The sequence below is a fragment of the Hypanus sabinus genome, chromosome 12 (assembly GCF_030144855.1).
Source record: "Hypanus sabinus isolate sHypSab1 chromosome 12, sHypSab1.hap1, whole genome shotgun sequence".
In the NCBI taxonomy this organism is placed as follows: Eukaryota; Metazoa; Chordata; class Chondrichthyes; order Myliobatiformes; family Dasyatidae; genus Hypanus; species Hypanus sabinus.
The window spans coordinates 98,457,885-98,474,428 of NC_082717.1; the positions used below are offsets into that span (position 1 = coordinate 98,457,885).

Below are 16,544 nucleotides of genomic sequence, written 5' to 3' on the forward strand. Positions count from 1 at the left end.
CAGAGACGATGATAAATATTTAAATTACAGCCCTGGCTTTAATAGAAGGTCAGATTCCATCCTGGCCTTCATCCCCATCAAAAGCAGTCAACAGCCTATTCTCTGAGCACTTGCTGCCCCTCAGCACACAGCCCTGAGTGCAGGGATCAGTTTGCATCCAGATCAGGTGGGGATGGGCAGTAAGAGAGTTTGGGGAGCATTCTGGCCTCAACTGTAAATTCTGCACTTGTTCCATGCATAACTCTGAAGATGCAGCAGGTGAAACCCTGGCATTTACTACTGTGAACTCTGGGTCATAGTGACTTCATTACAACAACTCCCGCCTCACGGCCTTGCATTGGTCAACCACTACATCCATCTTCACCTCTCTTCACCTGATTGGATGATTCTTGACAGTCATGCAAATATCCTCCATCCCACCCCCATTCTTTTACAACTAACAGAATTTTTCAAATATATTGAAAAAAACATTGTAATAATTATACTTCGATGCATCATGTACCACATTCTACTAGAGATTAATGTTTAACTCCTGGAGACTCCTTGTCAGTTTGACTGTAGAGACTGTTGAACAATTCTGTGACTACAGGCAACAGGAGAAACATGTCACTGATATTTTCTGTAAATATCATTATGAATAAAAGATATTGCTAAGATAAGGAAAAAATGACAACAGGCAGAGGGCAACATTCAAATCAAAAGCTTTGCTGTATATGGGAGACATCACCAAATTCCCCTCAGACCCACGGTTAGGCCACTGATTCAACATCTATGATCACTTTGAGCTGACCTTCGTGCAATACAGGAGGAGTGAAGTTATGTCTTTTGGTAACTGGCCCAATCACCACTAAGTCAGAAGGTGCTGGGAATCTCGTCTGGAAGAGCTGGGGAATTGACCCGGACAGATAAGCAAGTTAAGACAAAAGGTTAGGACCATGGAGGTGACACTCCTTCTCAGAGGCAGGCAAACACTTGGTCATCAAATATGAGATGGTCTTGGCGTGACTGCATTTGGTTATAGGTGTGGCCATTCCAATCTACCGTGGCATGACCGTCAGCCAAGCCATCTGTTGTTCCATGTGAGCGCATCTGATGGGTCACTGACGTCCACTTTGCTGGGCCCAAGGGGTTTATCGCAAACCTCAGCTTTGGAGCACAGCAGCATGAGCTTTCCAGGGGCGTTAGTTTTTAACAAACTTATAGTTCTAACCAAGCCACCAGGCAGACCAGCAATCAGCAGGCCAGGCAGCAAAGGAGTACAGTCGACATCTCGGGCCAACACCCTTCGGCAAGACTGGAGAAAAAAAGACAAGTCAGAGTAAGAAGGTGGGGGGGAGGGAGAGGTGAAAGGTGAAACCAGGAGGGGGAGGGGTGAACTAAAGAGCTGGGCAGTTGATGGGTGAAAGAGATACAGGGCTGGAGAATTGGGAGTCTAATAGGAGAGGACAGAAGGCCATGAAAGTAAGAAAAGGGCGAGGAGCACCAGAGGGAGGGAAGGAGATAAGGTGAGAGAGGGAAAAGGGGATGGGGAATGCGGAAGGAGGTGTGACCACTACCGGTGGTTCAAGAAATTGACATTCATGACATCAGGTTGGAGGTTATGCAGACAGGATAAAAGGTGAGGATCCTTCAACCTCTTTGCAACAGTAGAGGAGACCATGGATTGTCATATCAGAATGAGAATAGGAAGTGGAATTAAAATGTGTGGCTACTGGGCAATCCGCTTTTTCTGGCGTTCGGAGTGTAGGTGCTTGGCGAAGCGGTCTCCCAATCTACGTGGGTCTCACCGATATACAGGAGACCACACCAGGAGCACGGAACACAGTAGATGAGCCCAACAGACTCAAAGGTGAAGTGTCGCCTCACCTGGAAGGACACTTTGGGGCCCTGAATGATAGTGAGGGAGGAGGTGTAGCGCTTGTTCCACTTGCCAGGATGAATGCCAGGAGGGAGGTCAGTGGGGAGGGTCGAATGGACAAGGGAGTCGCATAGGGAGCGATCCCTGCAGAAAGCAGAAAGTGGTGGGGGAGGGGGGAAAAACATGCTTGTTCTAACCAATATTACTTGCTCAGCCTCTTGTTGTAAACATGTGAACAACAAAGTTCTCATTAACCATGATTTAACCAAGAGAGCAGTGGGGCCCACTTCAACCTAATTAAACATTGCACTCACTTGGCCTGAAAATGGAACTGAAAAACATCACATGCAGCTGATATCAGCTAGAAGGAAAACAGGTAGGAATGTTCGGAATGACAGAGACGAAAACGTGAATCTATTCCTCTGCCTTTGGGTTTTTGCAACAGGTGTCTCATGCTGACCAATGACAAAGCAATATCAGCACCGGACTTTGAGGGGAGTAGTCCAGAGGTTTGAATCCAGCCGGCTCCTTGCACGCTTTCCATCCGTCAAGATAGCAACTCAGCCTCGTAAGAAAGCAGACAAACCCATCAGGTATACCACAAAGCGCAAAAAGGACCAACATCAGCTCCTTCATCTGAAACACATTGGTATGTCCTTCTCATTTGCGAGAATTGGGCCTGTGTTTGGCAATCCTTTGTAGTTCATAAATCTTTTGCAACTCAGAAGTATTTCATGTTAGAAATCCTCTGAATTTCAAGTGTGCATCAAGAATTATTTTTTCTAAATTTAAATGTGTATGGTTAAAAAATTAAACTGTGTTTACACTACTTCATTAGCTGGAAGTACACACTCTTTGGTAGGGAGGGGAGACCCACCACCCAGATATTGGATACCAGCAGTGAGACCTTGCTCCAGAGAGCAGACGGGGAAGTAAATTAGCCTTTGAAGGGTAGGTGATACTGTATAACCTCCCTACAGTGGGGGTCCTATAACAGCTAGGGCTTACAGTCTTCTTCTGAGTCTAGAGCTTGACGGACAGAGAACCCAATGCCATCACACACGGCTCCTGACTCTGGAGTCCAGAGAATGGGAGAGAAAGTGTACCTTGTCCTGATGGCCATCTTTATGTGCCAAGCTGTGAGTGAAAGTGAAGTACACAAACTCCAAGAGTCACTATATGCCAGGGTCCTACCTGAAGGGCTTGCCCTCTGCTGCTCCATGTTCCATCCAGCTGGACTTTGACACACAGCCTCTCACTTGCAGAAATGTTTCTTGGCAAAACACCTTTGATCACCAGTTCATCCAGTATGCTGTGTACAGAATGCCTCACAGGTAAAGGGTACGGGTTCGCAAGCCCATCATCAAAGGCATTTGGCAGAATGCTTCCTCACCACGACAGGAACCAGGCAGGGAAGTAAAAACCACAGAAGGGGGTTCTGATGTCTCGACCTGAACGTCAACATTTTCCTCCCACCCCACCCTGTCACAATGGGTGCTGCTCATCCCACTGAGTGCTGCATGAGGTGCGTAACCCTTGGGAATATTAATGGATCAATTTTCTTGCATTCTCCATTTGCCCACCTCCAGATTGGACCTTGTAGCCTGTTGTTGCCTCTTCTGATCACCGCCTCCATCTTCCTCTCACCCCTCTTCACCAGAGTCCATTCATCCCTTCCTTCACACCTTTGCATTGACCTTCTCCCATCCATCTTTCAGGGCCTTGACCCCCAACTGTTGATGGTCCTTCTCCTTCCACAGATGCAGGCTGACCAACTGAGTTCCTCCTGTGTCTTGTGAGATGGCAGGCACATCCCTGGCCTCCATTAGGACAGAAAATCTGCCATCCTTATCCAAGCTGGCCAGGGTGTCATTCAGAGTACACTGACCTGGCTGGCTCTGAACTGGTTTCTTTGTTCAGGGGTATTAGCGATCAGCAATAAATGCTGCACCTACCAGAGACACCAATATCTCCTATCAGCCCAGAAAAACCTAAAGGTTGGGCATCTTGATAACATTGTAGTTAGCGAGATGTCATTACAATTCGGAGTTTAATTCCACCATTACCTGTAAGGAATTTGTCGTTCTTGCTGTGGCTGCATGTGCTCTGATTCCCTCCCACATTCCAAAAGCGTACCGGACAGTAGTTAATCGGTCATTGTAATTTGTCCTGTGATTAGGCTGGGGTTAAATAGGTGTGTTGCTGGGCAGCGCAGCTTGTTGTGCCAGAAGGCCTGTTCTGAGTTATATCTCAAATTAAATAAAACTAGATAAATAAATGACAGAGAAGGTGGGAATTTTGAGGATGGTATAAATAAAAGGAAAGTTTAGAATGAACTGCGTGAGTCTACTGGGGAAGTCGGAAGCCCGAGTCTGTGAGTCCAATGGCGGCTGGAGGCCCGGCCTGTCCTGAAGTTAGGGCTGTCTGTGGGTGGGAAGGTGGAAAGGGGCTTGTATTGATACGGTTGTCCTGCTGAATGTAGTGGGCTCACTATGTTGGTGCCGGAGTGTGTGGCGACACTAGCGGGCTGCCCCAGCACGTCGTACATTGTGTTACTTGTTAATGCAAATGACGCACTTTTCTGCACGTTTCGATGTACATGCGACAAAGTAAGTGAATCGCGATCTGCGTACCAGCCCCTGGTATCTGTGTGAAGTGGTAGAACGTATAAATGTTGAAACAAAACCACGGAGAAAAGACAAGCAAATGATTGTTTTTTCCTGTGTGGAATTTCAACTTCCACATACACCTGTATACCTGCTGCTTAATGCAAAAATCGAATCAGCCAATCATGTTGCAGCAACTCGATGCATAGAAGCATGTAGATGTGGTCAGGATGTTGTTAAGATCAGCCATCTGAATGGGGAAGAAGTGTAATCTAAGTGACTTTGATCCTGGAAAGGCTGATTGTTGATGCCAGACCTGGTGCTTTGAGTATCTCAGAAACTGCTAATTGTCTGGGATTTTCACACATAACTGTTTTTAGAGTTCACAGAGAATGATGTACAAAAAAAAACATCTTATTAATGAGAGAGGTCAGAGGAGAATGCCAGACTGATTTGAGCTGACAGGAAGGTGAAAGTAACTCAAATAATCGTGCAGAAGAGCCACTCTGAATGCACAACATGTCAAACCTTGAAGGGGCTGAGCTACAGCAACAAGCAGACACTCAGTGGCCATATATCAGGCACAGGAGGCACCTGACAAAGTGGCCACTGGGTAAAGCAAAACGAGAGAAAATCTGCAGATACTGGGAATCCAAAGCAACACACACAAGATGCTGGAGGAACTCAGCAGGTCAGGCAGCATCAATGAAAATGAGATCAATGTTTCAGGCCAACACTCTTCTTTAGGGCTGGAGAAGAGTTTCAACCTGAAAAGTCGACTGTAGACGCTGCCTGACCTGCTGAGTTCCTCCAGCATTTGATGTGTGTTGCTCAAGAGCAAAACTGTCTGGTGAGTTTCTGGAGGGTCTTCAGAATGCCCCCTGCATGCCTCACCTCGTTAAGTTTAGGACTGTGTAATGAGGGATATTTAGTTAATGATCTAATTTTGTGAATGTTATCTAACTTCCATTGCAATGTGATTACATGAGTGCATTGTTTGAAAGAAAACAAGTGAAGCCGTGATCCAGATTTCTGATGGGGGCGGGTCAAACAGTGCAGACTGAGTAGGTAAACTAGCCAGAAGGATTATTCTGGAAAGGGGAGAAAGGACCTATGAAGGCTGACTGAAAATGGGGAGGGGCTGCATGAACTGAAAGCCAAAGGCCGAGCAGATCCTGACCACTAGGAGAGGTGTGAGGATCAGCAAGGGGTGATGGAGTTGGGTGTAGGAGCCTCAGTGGGAAGTGTGATCAGGCTGGGAGAGACGCCAGTGCCAGTACCGGGACAGTGATAGGAGCCCCTGGGCCAGAGGCGTCCTTCACGAACTTACCCTCCAGTGGCTGGTCTCCTACTGCCAACGGTCATCACTGCTGTGAAGGCCACTTCTGCTCCTGGATTTGACACCCTTTATTGGTGGGGTCAGGGCAGGGTGGCACGCGAGGGTCAAGAGCTCTGCGCCATGGGTCATGTGTGGGGTGGGCTCATCACGTGCCACACTGCGACATTATGTTCATACAAGGTTTACAACCCACTGACTGTTTCAAGATAATCATCTGGACTCTGCTGCAACTCTACTTAATGGATGTTTTGGGAGTAAACAATTTGTTTACATTGAATCCTCCCAGTTACCAATAATGGATATATTGAGTGTGAGGGGTAACTGGGGTCTGCGAGGAACCCGAAAGTCACAACTTGAAGCTTGCAGGAATTCACCCAGCTAAAGTAAGGCTCAACAAAACAGATCAATAGCCAGTTTTGCTTTGGTATGTTGCTTTAATTAGATAAGCAGGTTGATTCATACACATAATTACTGAAGCAACTCTGCTTCTGAGAGAAGTGTCAGGCTACTGATATGTACAGAATGTACACGGGAACAAAAGCAAAGGCTCATGAACTTGCAGAGAATGGACGGATATGAACCATGTGCAGACAAGAGGAATTAGTGGTTATTAGCTTAACTAGTTTGGCACAACATCAAGGGCTGAAGGACCGGTTCTTATGCTCTGCTGTTCTATTTTCAGCATGTGTTTAAAAGCCTCAGTTCTTCTATAATTTCCGGACTGTGTGTCTGTTAATGCACCCAGATACTGCATTGGTTAGTATATGGTGCCAGATGTGGAGATGCCCCAGTTTGCCACTTCACTGGTACCAGATGTTGAGGTCAGATTGGCATAAGGCCAGTTAGATATAGGAAACCAGTCCTGTGGACTGTGAAGTGTTTGCTGTTCTAGTTTTAGCAGATAGTCTATAGTCTATCACACTGAACACCTCATTATAAATAGAGTGCAAACACTCAGCACGTCAGTCAGCCTCTGTAGAGAGAAAAAGACAGTACTTGATTCAGACCCATAAACCCTTTTTCAGACTTAGGAACATCGTTTTCATCAGCAGAGAAAATGAGGGGAGAGAATAGATTGAACAAAGATAATATTTCCGATAGAGTGACACCAAATTCTGTAAAGTAGCACTTGGAGGCAGATTATACTTTCTCTGTGTAATGTGTTGTTTATCAAAGGGCTGTGGCGTGTACCCAGCAGAACAGGTTATACTGATAGAAAAACAGAGCCAAATTTATGAATCCTTCTCTCTCCACGCATGCTGATCTGCTGAGAGTTTCCAGCATTTTCCGATTTTATTTCAGATTCTTAACATCTTCACTTTTTTTTCCATTTGTAACACCTGAGTATTGCATTTAATTCTGGTCACCCTGTTATAATAAAATTGTGGAGGCTATGGAGGGGGTGCATAAAAGGTTTACCAAGATGCTGCCCAAATTAGGAGAGATAGGATGAAATATGGTTGTTTTCTTTAGAGTGCCAGAGGCTGAGAGAGTTTAAAACTATGAGAGGCATAGATAGAGTAGGCAGCAGGTGGCTTTTTCCTCAGTCAAATTGTCCAAACCTAGAGGACATGCACTGAAGGTTAGAGGGGAAAAGCTCTTAAGAAATGTGGGGCAAGTTTTTTTTTTAAATAAAGAGTGATGGCTGCAAGGGAGGGTGGTGGAGGTAAGTATGGTAAGGGATTAAAAAAGCTAATGACCGCTAATTCCATATTTGAAAGTGTTCACGTTTCTGCTAAGAGGTGGTTAGATGGACCATTGTAGGAATGGCTGGTTACTGAAGAAATTTCTCCTCATCTCAATTCAAAATGGTTGTTCCTCTATTTTGAGGCTGTGCCCTTGGTCCCAGGACCCCTCACTATAGAAAACATCCTCTCCACACACAATAGGTTTCAGTGAGATTCCCCCTCATTCTTCTAAATTCCAGCAAGCACAGGCGCAGAGCCATCCAAAGCTTGTCAGATGAAAACTTTTACATTCCTAGAATCATTTAGATGAACCTCCTCTGAACTCTCTCCAATGTCAGCACATGTCCTGTTGAATAAGAGGCCCAAAACTGCTCACAGTTCTCCAAATCTGACCAATGTCTTATAAAGCCTCAGCATCACATCATTGCTTTTACGTTCTAGTCCTCTCAAAATGAATGCTAACATTGCATTTGCCTTCCTCACCACTGACTCAACCAAAATGACCTTCCTTATCTTTCCTTCAAAAGCTCCATATCTGTCTGTCTAACTCCAGTGCCCCCTCTGGCCTTACACTGGGGTTATCCAGGAGTCCAAATCAACTAGAGTTATAAACCCAGCATTATCCATCTCCTTAAAAGAAGGTCATCCCCAATTAGCACTGTTAAATACATCCTCCTCTGTCAAAGCTCACAAGGACACACATGCTGGGAGATTGACATAAAATCATGCATGCATTACTATTGCTAGATTCAAGGAAAGATAATATTTGGCTGCAGATCCAAATGTGTCATCTCCAAGTATAATTTGGAAGCTCAAAGAGAACAAAACTTATGAGGACGGAGCTCTCTCTGCGAGGGGTATGTATGGGGTTATATAAGTGAGCAAAAACACAGCAGGTGGAACACACAGTGGGAAATATGAGTTGAAAGAAGACCATAAGACACAGGAAGAAAATAAGGCCATTCAGCCCGCCATTCCGTCATGGTTGATTTATTATCCCTTTCAACCACATTCTCCTGCTTTCTCCCTGTAATCCTTGATGCCCGTACCAGTCAAGAATCTAACAACCTTCTCTTGAAGTATGCCCAATAACTTGGCCTCTACGGCCGTCTGAGACAATGAATTCCACAGATTCACCACCCTCAGGCAAAGGAGCAAAGCCAGTAAAATGATGTGAAGTTGTGAAACGCTGGTGTTCAGAGATCTGGGTGTCCAAGGACAATGAACATAATATTATGAAGCACGTTCAGTGAGCAATGAACACAAACTAGGTGTTGGGTTTTACTGGGGGAGAAAGAGGAGTTGCTTTAACACACCCAGTACACTGCCTATAGTTATGAATTCAATTATAGACTGATTTGACTGCCCTGAAGGCAGTTCAGAGCAGGTTCACCAGGCTGAGGTACCTCAAACAAAAGAAAACCTACAGACGCTGGAAATCCAAGCAATACATACAAAGTGCCGGAGGAACTCAGCAGGTCAGACAGCATCTATGGAAAAGAGTATAGTCAACATTTCAGGCCAAGAGCCTTCATACCTTTCCTGTTGGTTGGGTACCTCTCGGTTTAGAAATGTGAGAGGGGTTCCTTCTGAGGATTGGGGTGGGGGGCAGGTAAACAGGTGAATGTAGGGAGGATGATCCCCCCCATTGGAAATATCGGCAAGCACATAACGTACTACTGTGCTGGTTCACCATTTGTTTTACATAAATAGCTTTTCATCTGCCCATTATTGTTAAGAGTTGGTTGGATTTGTGCATTAATTTTCCCATGGAACTCCATGCAGGAAGGGAATCCTGTGAAATCGTGTACCCTGTAATGAGATCATACTGCCCTCTGCTGCAGAAAACAACAAACCCTTTATTCTTGTTGCATTTAGATAATTGGAGTAAGTAAAGTTAAAAGTTATCTCTTTCTTTGTTCTCGGGCTTTCCCACATCTGTGCCTGATCTCTGGAAGGGGGAAGAAGCCAAAAGTTTCCAGCTTCTTCCCTCTTCCTTTGTAGTCCTGGTGAAGGATCTTGGTCCAAAACGTTGACTGCTTATTCCCAACTCATTTACATTCAGCCAATTTTTTTTTTACCCGATATCTCCAAATAATGCCAAGGGTCCAATAAAATTTTTGCAAAGAGCTTAAGTAGAGCAAAAGGAAGTCAGAATACGAAGTGAGATGTGATTGGGATGTGATGGGTCTGCTGAATTACTCTGCCAGGGAGAGATAGATCCCAGCTCAGTTTCTCCTTTGCTCAATATGTTAAGGTTATGATCAAACCCCCAGTGAGATCTAGTAGTCTGCAGTTACACAACTGGACAACGATCCATCAGACCCTTCACCAGCAGCTTCATCCTTTACAAACTCCTTGAACTTAAATTCAACACATTGTCATATCTCAAATTCCTCATTTAAAATACAAATCAATTCTCAGAGACATTCTTCCACCGACATCCTTCATTCTATATGTTGTTCAAGGATGCATTAAGCATTCAACGTGGCAAATAGCATCAAAAATGCTTTATATTGTCTGGTTTCTGAACTAACTTTGAGGGCATTAAAGACAAAAGCCCTGAATACTAATGTTGCTCAATCACGAGCAAGAGATGAAATTATCAAGACTACTTCAGACAGGTGAAAGTGACAGCATTCAGTGAAACGGAAACCTGTGTACAGACCGATTACATTTATACTTCAACACCCATCTTCACTGACGCTGGGTCCTTGGCATCGACCGAGTGCAAAATTACTTGCTGGTAGCTTGTCTCTGGGGTCTTTCTCTTACTCCTACAGAATGAGAGTGACATTAATGCAGCAACCGCAACATAGCGCATGCTAGGCACATGCCGGTGTTCGAACATGGCTCTCCCTACCCCCGGGCAGGTTTGGGAGAACTGACTGCCTACTCAACCGTTCTAGAGGATGTGCTGCCTGGTGTTCCATGATTTAGATCCAGTGACAGTGAAGGGATGGGGATTTACCTCAGGGGTTGAACTCTTCTTTATTCTTCCTGTGGGTTTGGCAAATGCTGTCAGAGTAGCTTGGGTCAGGAGATTTACAGGGATGCTGCCTGAATTGGGAAGAGCGCCTTGTGGGAGTAGGTTGAGCAGGCTCAGCCTTTTCTCCTTGGAGCGACGGAGAGTGAGGGGTGACCTGATAGAGGTGTACAAGATGATAAGAGGCATTGATCGTGTGGATAGTCAGAGACTTTTTCCCAGGGCTGAAATGGCCTACAGGAGAGGCCACAGTTTTAAGGTAGGTACAGAGGAGATGTCAGGGGTAGGTTTATTACGCAAGATTGGTGAGTGCGTGGAATGGGCTGCCGGTGACAGTGGTGGAGGTGGATGCAATAGGGTCTCTTAAGAGACTCCTGGATAGGTACATGGAGCTTAGAAAAATAGAGGGCTATAGGTGACCCTAGGTAATTTCTAAAGTAAGTACATGTTTGACACAGCATTGTGGGCCGACGGGCCTGTATTGTATTGTAGGCTTTCTGTGTTTCTATAGTAACTGTTAGGGCATATTCTGGAGTTACGGTATACAGCAAATACTAATTTCAACAGCAGCCAGTCCTCAGACCTGAACGTGGATTGAGGTTGGAGTTCAAAATGCACACAGAGCAATGGCGTTCTTGGAGCGGCAGAACGGAGTTGATTGCAGCCACTCCATTTGACTGCGTATGCGTATGCATGAATGCAGCCCAGAGTCATTGGGAATTAACGTTCTTTTGGGTGTCTGGGGTATGGGTGTGGAGATGGAGGCGTTTGAAAATTATATGTAATTCAAAGGAAGCATTGTGGATAACATTGCAACTGTAGAATTGTCCTGCTGTTTAACTTTGAACTTTAGCATATAAAAATGACACGTAAATAGGGTCAGGCAGGTCTCTTCTTACAAGAGTGTCTCGAGTATGATGCCTGTTGCTTGCTTTACTGAGTGAAGACTTCTATCTCCACCAGTGTCAGTGTCTCCCTGGTGACTTTGCTCATAGTCACCACAGTAACACATCACAGAAACAGGCCCTTCCACCTGACTCATTCACCCCAAACAAATCCCAATCTAGACTTGTCCCATTTGCCTGAGTTTGGCCCACATCCCTCTATATCTTTCCTATCCATATACCCAGGAAGGGTCTGTTAAATGTTGTTAATGTACTTGCCTCAACCTCTTCCTCTGGCAGCTCGTTCCATATACGGACTACTCTCTGGGGAAAAGGTTGCCCTTAGATTCCTAATAAATCTCTCTCCTCTCTCTTTAAACCTATGCCCTGCAGTTATTGACTTCCTTTCTCTGGGGAAAAAGCCTCTATCTATGCCCGTCTTGGCAAATTTTTCTACAGAAGTGGTTTGCTATTGCCTTCTGGGCAGTGTCTTTACAAGACGGGTGACCCCAGCCATTATCAATACTCTTCAGAAATTATCTGCCCGGCATCAGTCCTCATATAACCAGGACTTGTAATACACAGCACTTGCTTCCATGTCTTCACATGACCCTGGGATAAGCAAGTGCTACACCTTGGCCAAGGGTGACCTGCAGGCTAGAGGAGGGAAGAAGTGACCTACACCTCCTTTGGTGGAGACGTATCACCACGCTGACACCCAAAATCTCCACTATTAAGGATCATATATTTGGTACTCCTGGTGCCTCTGGTCTACAGCACTGCACAGGGCCCACACATACACTGTGACATTCAATTATCTGTGAACCCGCTACATCAGTACCAAAGCATCAATGTTGACCCATCACTGAATCCCATTGGATAGTTTTCTGCCCACTATTGAGCCACAGATCTATGGAAAGGAATTCAGTTTCATTTTAATGTAAATCTTTTCTAGCCCGACAGCCTCTGCCCTATAGTAAAGGTAAAGTCCCCTCCCACACCTTGTTTGGTGCATTGGGTGCCAACCTTGCTATTTCTTTGTCCGTTTTATGAGGCCGAGATGCTAACTGGACACTGAACCCAGCATGGGTGAGTAAACATGGTGCACTTTGCCTGGGAACATTGGGCCATCTTGTGGGATTGTTAGAAAACATTAGACCACCATTGGTTCCATAAGATCACAAGAATAAAGGAGCAAAACTAGAACGTTTAGCACATTGAATCTGCTCCACCATTCAATCATGGCTGTTTTTTTCCCCTCAACTCCACTCTCTTGCCTTCTCTCTGTAACCCTTAACCACTTTACTAATCAAGGACCTATAAATTTCTGCCTTAAATACACTCAATGACTTTCCCTCCAGATCGGTCTTTGGCAATGATTTCTATAGATTCACAATCGTCTAATTGAAGAAATTCCTCCTCATCTCTGTTCTGAAGGATGTCCTTCTATTGTGAAGCTGTGCCCTCTGGTCCTAGACTCCCTCATTATAGGAAACATCTTCTTTATCTAGAATGCCCACTCTATCTAGGCCTTTTGGTATACTGTTGGTGTCGATGAGATCCCCCTTCAACCTTCAGAATTCCAACGAGTACAGGCCCAGAGCCATCAAATGTCCCTCATGCGTTAAGACCATCATTCCTGTAAACCTCCTCTGGACCCTCTCCAGGGCGAGCAATATCTTTCCGTTAAATATGGAGCCAAAATGCAGCCTGACCAGTGGCTTATAAAACCTCAGCAGTTCAACCTTACTTTTATATTATCACCCTCTCGAAATGAATGTTGATCCCCTTGAGTCCCTCCCTCTCCCTAAATGTTGCTGCAAGGTTCTACCACGTTGCTTGGTAACAGTGACCATGTCTTAACCAACCTGCCCATGAGCACAGAGAACCAGCACAAGGACTACGGGAGTTATAACCATAGTGGGCGAGTGCAAACACCTTACCCAGGAGATACCTTACAGTTTGTGTCTTACAGGAGAAGGGCGCTAAATCCTAAGAATTCAGTATCTGGCTCACAAAGTGATGTTCACCACCCTCCCTCTTCATTCCCCAGGGTCCCAGTTCCTATGCTTCCTCTCCATCTATCAGGACCCCATTGTCTCATTCCCTGCTAACCTGGGTTCCCACCCACTGGGATTCTAAATTCCCTATTCCTCCCTACCTACTGGGATTACAGTCCCTACATTCCCTCCCCACTAATCGTGACCCCATTTCCTTACTCCCCACCAACCTGGGTTCCCAAACCTGACTCCATCCCACCCACTGAGATTCTGAATTCCCATTCAGGAAATTTGGTATCCTTCCATATAGGTACTTCCTTTGGTAGGCCAAAAATCTAGTGGGGGGGGGGGGTGGGTTCAGGAATAGCAGGGCGAAGGAAGTTGGACAGATTGTGTACCCAAGACTCGATAAACTGACCATGGGACAGAAATATGTAGAGGGAAGTTCAGTACATCTGTTGTGAAGCTCTGGTACTCACCTGCTGATGTTCTCAATCTCCTCAATGGTATCGGGTAAAGTCAGCCCCTTCGTTTCAGGTAGGAGAAGCACCAGGCCTCCAGAAATCAGACCGATTACCCCTGGGAATGGGCAAATGGGACACGGGAAGGTCAGTAGAAAGCTGACAAAGGAAGGGTTTTAAAGGACATTCTGTTGGTATTGAGAGCTCCCCTGGGGAGATTGTTGGTTCCACACCAACACAATGTCACCATGCTACACAGGGAAGGAAGGACTCGGATTTGGCCTTGGTTAACACTGTATCAAATAGTTCTTAAGGAATCATAGAACCATAGAACATTACAGCACAGAAACAGGCCTTTTGGCCCATCTTGACTGTGCCGAACCATTTTTCTGCCTAGTCCCACTGACCTGCACCTGGACCATATCCCTCCATACCCCTCTCATCCATGTACCTGTCCGTTTTTTTTAAATGTTAAAAGTGAGCCCGCATTTACCACTTCATCTGGCAGCTCATTCCACATTCCCACCACTCTCTGTGTGAAGAAGCCCCTCCTAATGTTCCCTTTAAACTTTTCCCCCTTCACCCTTAACCCATGTTTTCTGGGTTTTTTCTTCCCTATCAGTGGAAAAAGCCTGCTTGCATTCACTATCTATACCCATCATAATTTTATATACCTCTATCAAGTCTCCCCTCATTCTTCTACACTCCAGGGAATAAAGTCCTAACCTATTCAACCTTTCTCTGTAACTCAGTTTCTCAAGTCCCAGCAACATCCTTGTAAACCTTCTCTGCACTCTTTCAACCTTATTAATATCCTTCCTGTAATTCAGTGACCAAAACTGCACACAATACTCCAAATTCAGCCTCGCCAATGCCTTATACAACCTCACCATATCATTCCAACTCTTATACTCAATACTTTGATTTATAAAGGCCAATGTAGCAAAAGTTCTCTTTACTACCCTATCCACCTGTGAGGCCACTTTTAGGGAATTTTGTATCTGTATTCCCAGATCCCTCTGTTCTACTGCACTCCTCAGTGTTCTACCATCTACCTTGTTTTTTCCTTCCAAAATGCAATACTTAACACTTGCCTGCATTAAACTCCATCTGCCATTTTTCAGCCCATTTTTCCAGCTGGTCCAAATCCCTCTGAAAGCTTTGAAAACCTTCCTCACTGTCCACTACACCTCCAATCTTTGTATCATCAGCAAATTTGCTGATCTAACTTACCACATTATCATCCAGATCATTGATATAGATGACAAATAACAATGGACCCAGCACTGATCCCTGTGGCACACCACTAGTCACAGGCCTCCACTCAGAGTAGCAATCCTCCACTACCACTCTCTGCCTTCTCCTATTGAGCCAATGCCTAATCCAATTTACTATCTCACCATGTATACCTAGCGACTGAATCTTCCTAACTAACCTCCCACGCGGGACCTTGTCAAAGGCCTTACTGAAGTCCATGTAGACAACATCCACTGCCTTCCCTTCATCCACTTTCCTGGTAACCTCCTTGAAAAACTCTAATAGATTTGTTAAACATGACCTACCATGCACAAAGCCGTGTTGACTCTCCCTACTAAGTCCCTGTCTATCCAAATACTTGTAGATCCTATCTCTTAGTATTCCTTCCAATAATTTACCTACTACCGATGTCAAACTTATTGGCCTATAATTTCCCGGATTACTTTTAGAGCCTCAACAGGTTCACCTCTATAGAAGGACTGTCAAAGTGATTTTCTTTAAATCTACTTGGGACGTTGAAGTGAAAATTCAGTATTTATAGAACATAGAACATCACAATATTATGCTGACCTTGTAACCTACTCTACGATCAATCTAATCCTTCCCTCCTACATAGTCGCCCATTTTTCTATTATCTATGTGCCTATATAAGAGTTTCTTAAATGCACCTACTGTATCTGCCTCTACCACCGCCCCTGGCAGAGTGTTCCATTCACACACCACTCTCAGCGTCAAAAAACTTAGTTCCGATATCCTCCCTATAATTTTTCCAATCATCTTATGCCTCAACACCTTAGCCATTTCCACCCTGGGAAAAAGTTTCTGGCTATCCACTCGATCTATGCTTCTTATCATTTTGTACACCTCTATCAAGTTACCTCTCATCCTCCTTTGCTCCAGAGAAAAGCCCTTGCCCACTGAATAAGACATACTGTCTAGTCCCTGGTAAACCTCCTCTACATGCATGCTGAAGCTACACACACACACACCTCTATATAAATAACTTCAGGAAGGGCAAGTTGAGGTAACACACACCAATCCTTATTGAGGGATCAACAGTTGAAAGGGAGAACAGTTTCAAGTTCTTGAATGTCAACATCTCTCACCCAATGAATTTGATACAATCATGAAGGAGATATGCCTGTGGCTCTACTTTATTAGGAGCTGAAAGAGATTTGGTGTGTCAACAAAGGCTCTTAGAAATTTCTGTAGATGTGCAGTGGACAATATTCTGACTGGTATGAAGGTTCCAATGCACAAGGTTGCAAGACAATGCAGAGGGTTGTAGACTCAGCCAGCTTCACAACCCTTACCACCACTGAGGACATCTTCCTAAGGCAGCATCCACCACCAAGGACCCTCACTCCTCTAAGTACTGTCATCAAGGATGTAGCACAGGAGCCTGAAGACCCATACACAGCTTCTTCTCTCCACCATCAGGTTTCTGAATGGTCCACGAACCCAT

At 45.0% G+C, this 16,544-nt stretch overlaps 1 protein-coding gene across 1 annotated transcript in view; it reads right to left on the minus strand.

The window, feature by feature from the left end:
- Positions 1-7,303: 7,303 nt before the first annotated feature.
- LOC132403174 (solute carrier family 22 member 2-like) overlaps positions 7,304-16,544 on the minus strand; it is a 32,539-nt gene continuing 23,298 nt past the window's right edge. The window contains exons 10-11 of the mRNA XM_059986529.1: positions 13,841-13,940; positions 7,304-10,268 (exon numbers count right to left, since the gene is read on the minus strand). Coding sequence (XP_059842512.1) covers positions 10,169-10,268; positions 13,841-13,940 — 200 coding nt within the window. The 3' untranslated portion in view covers positions 7,304-10,168. The remainder of the gene's footprint in view (positions 10,269-13,840; positions 13,941-16,544) is intronic.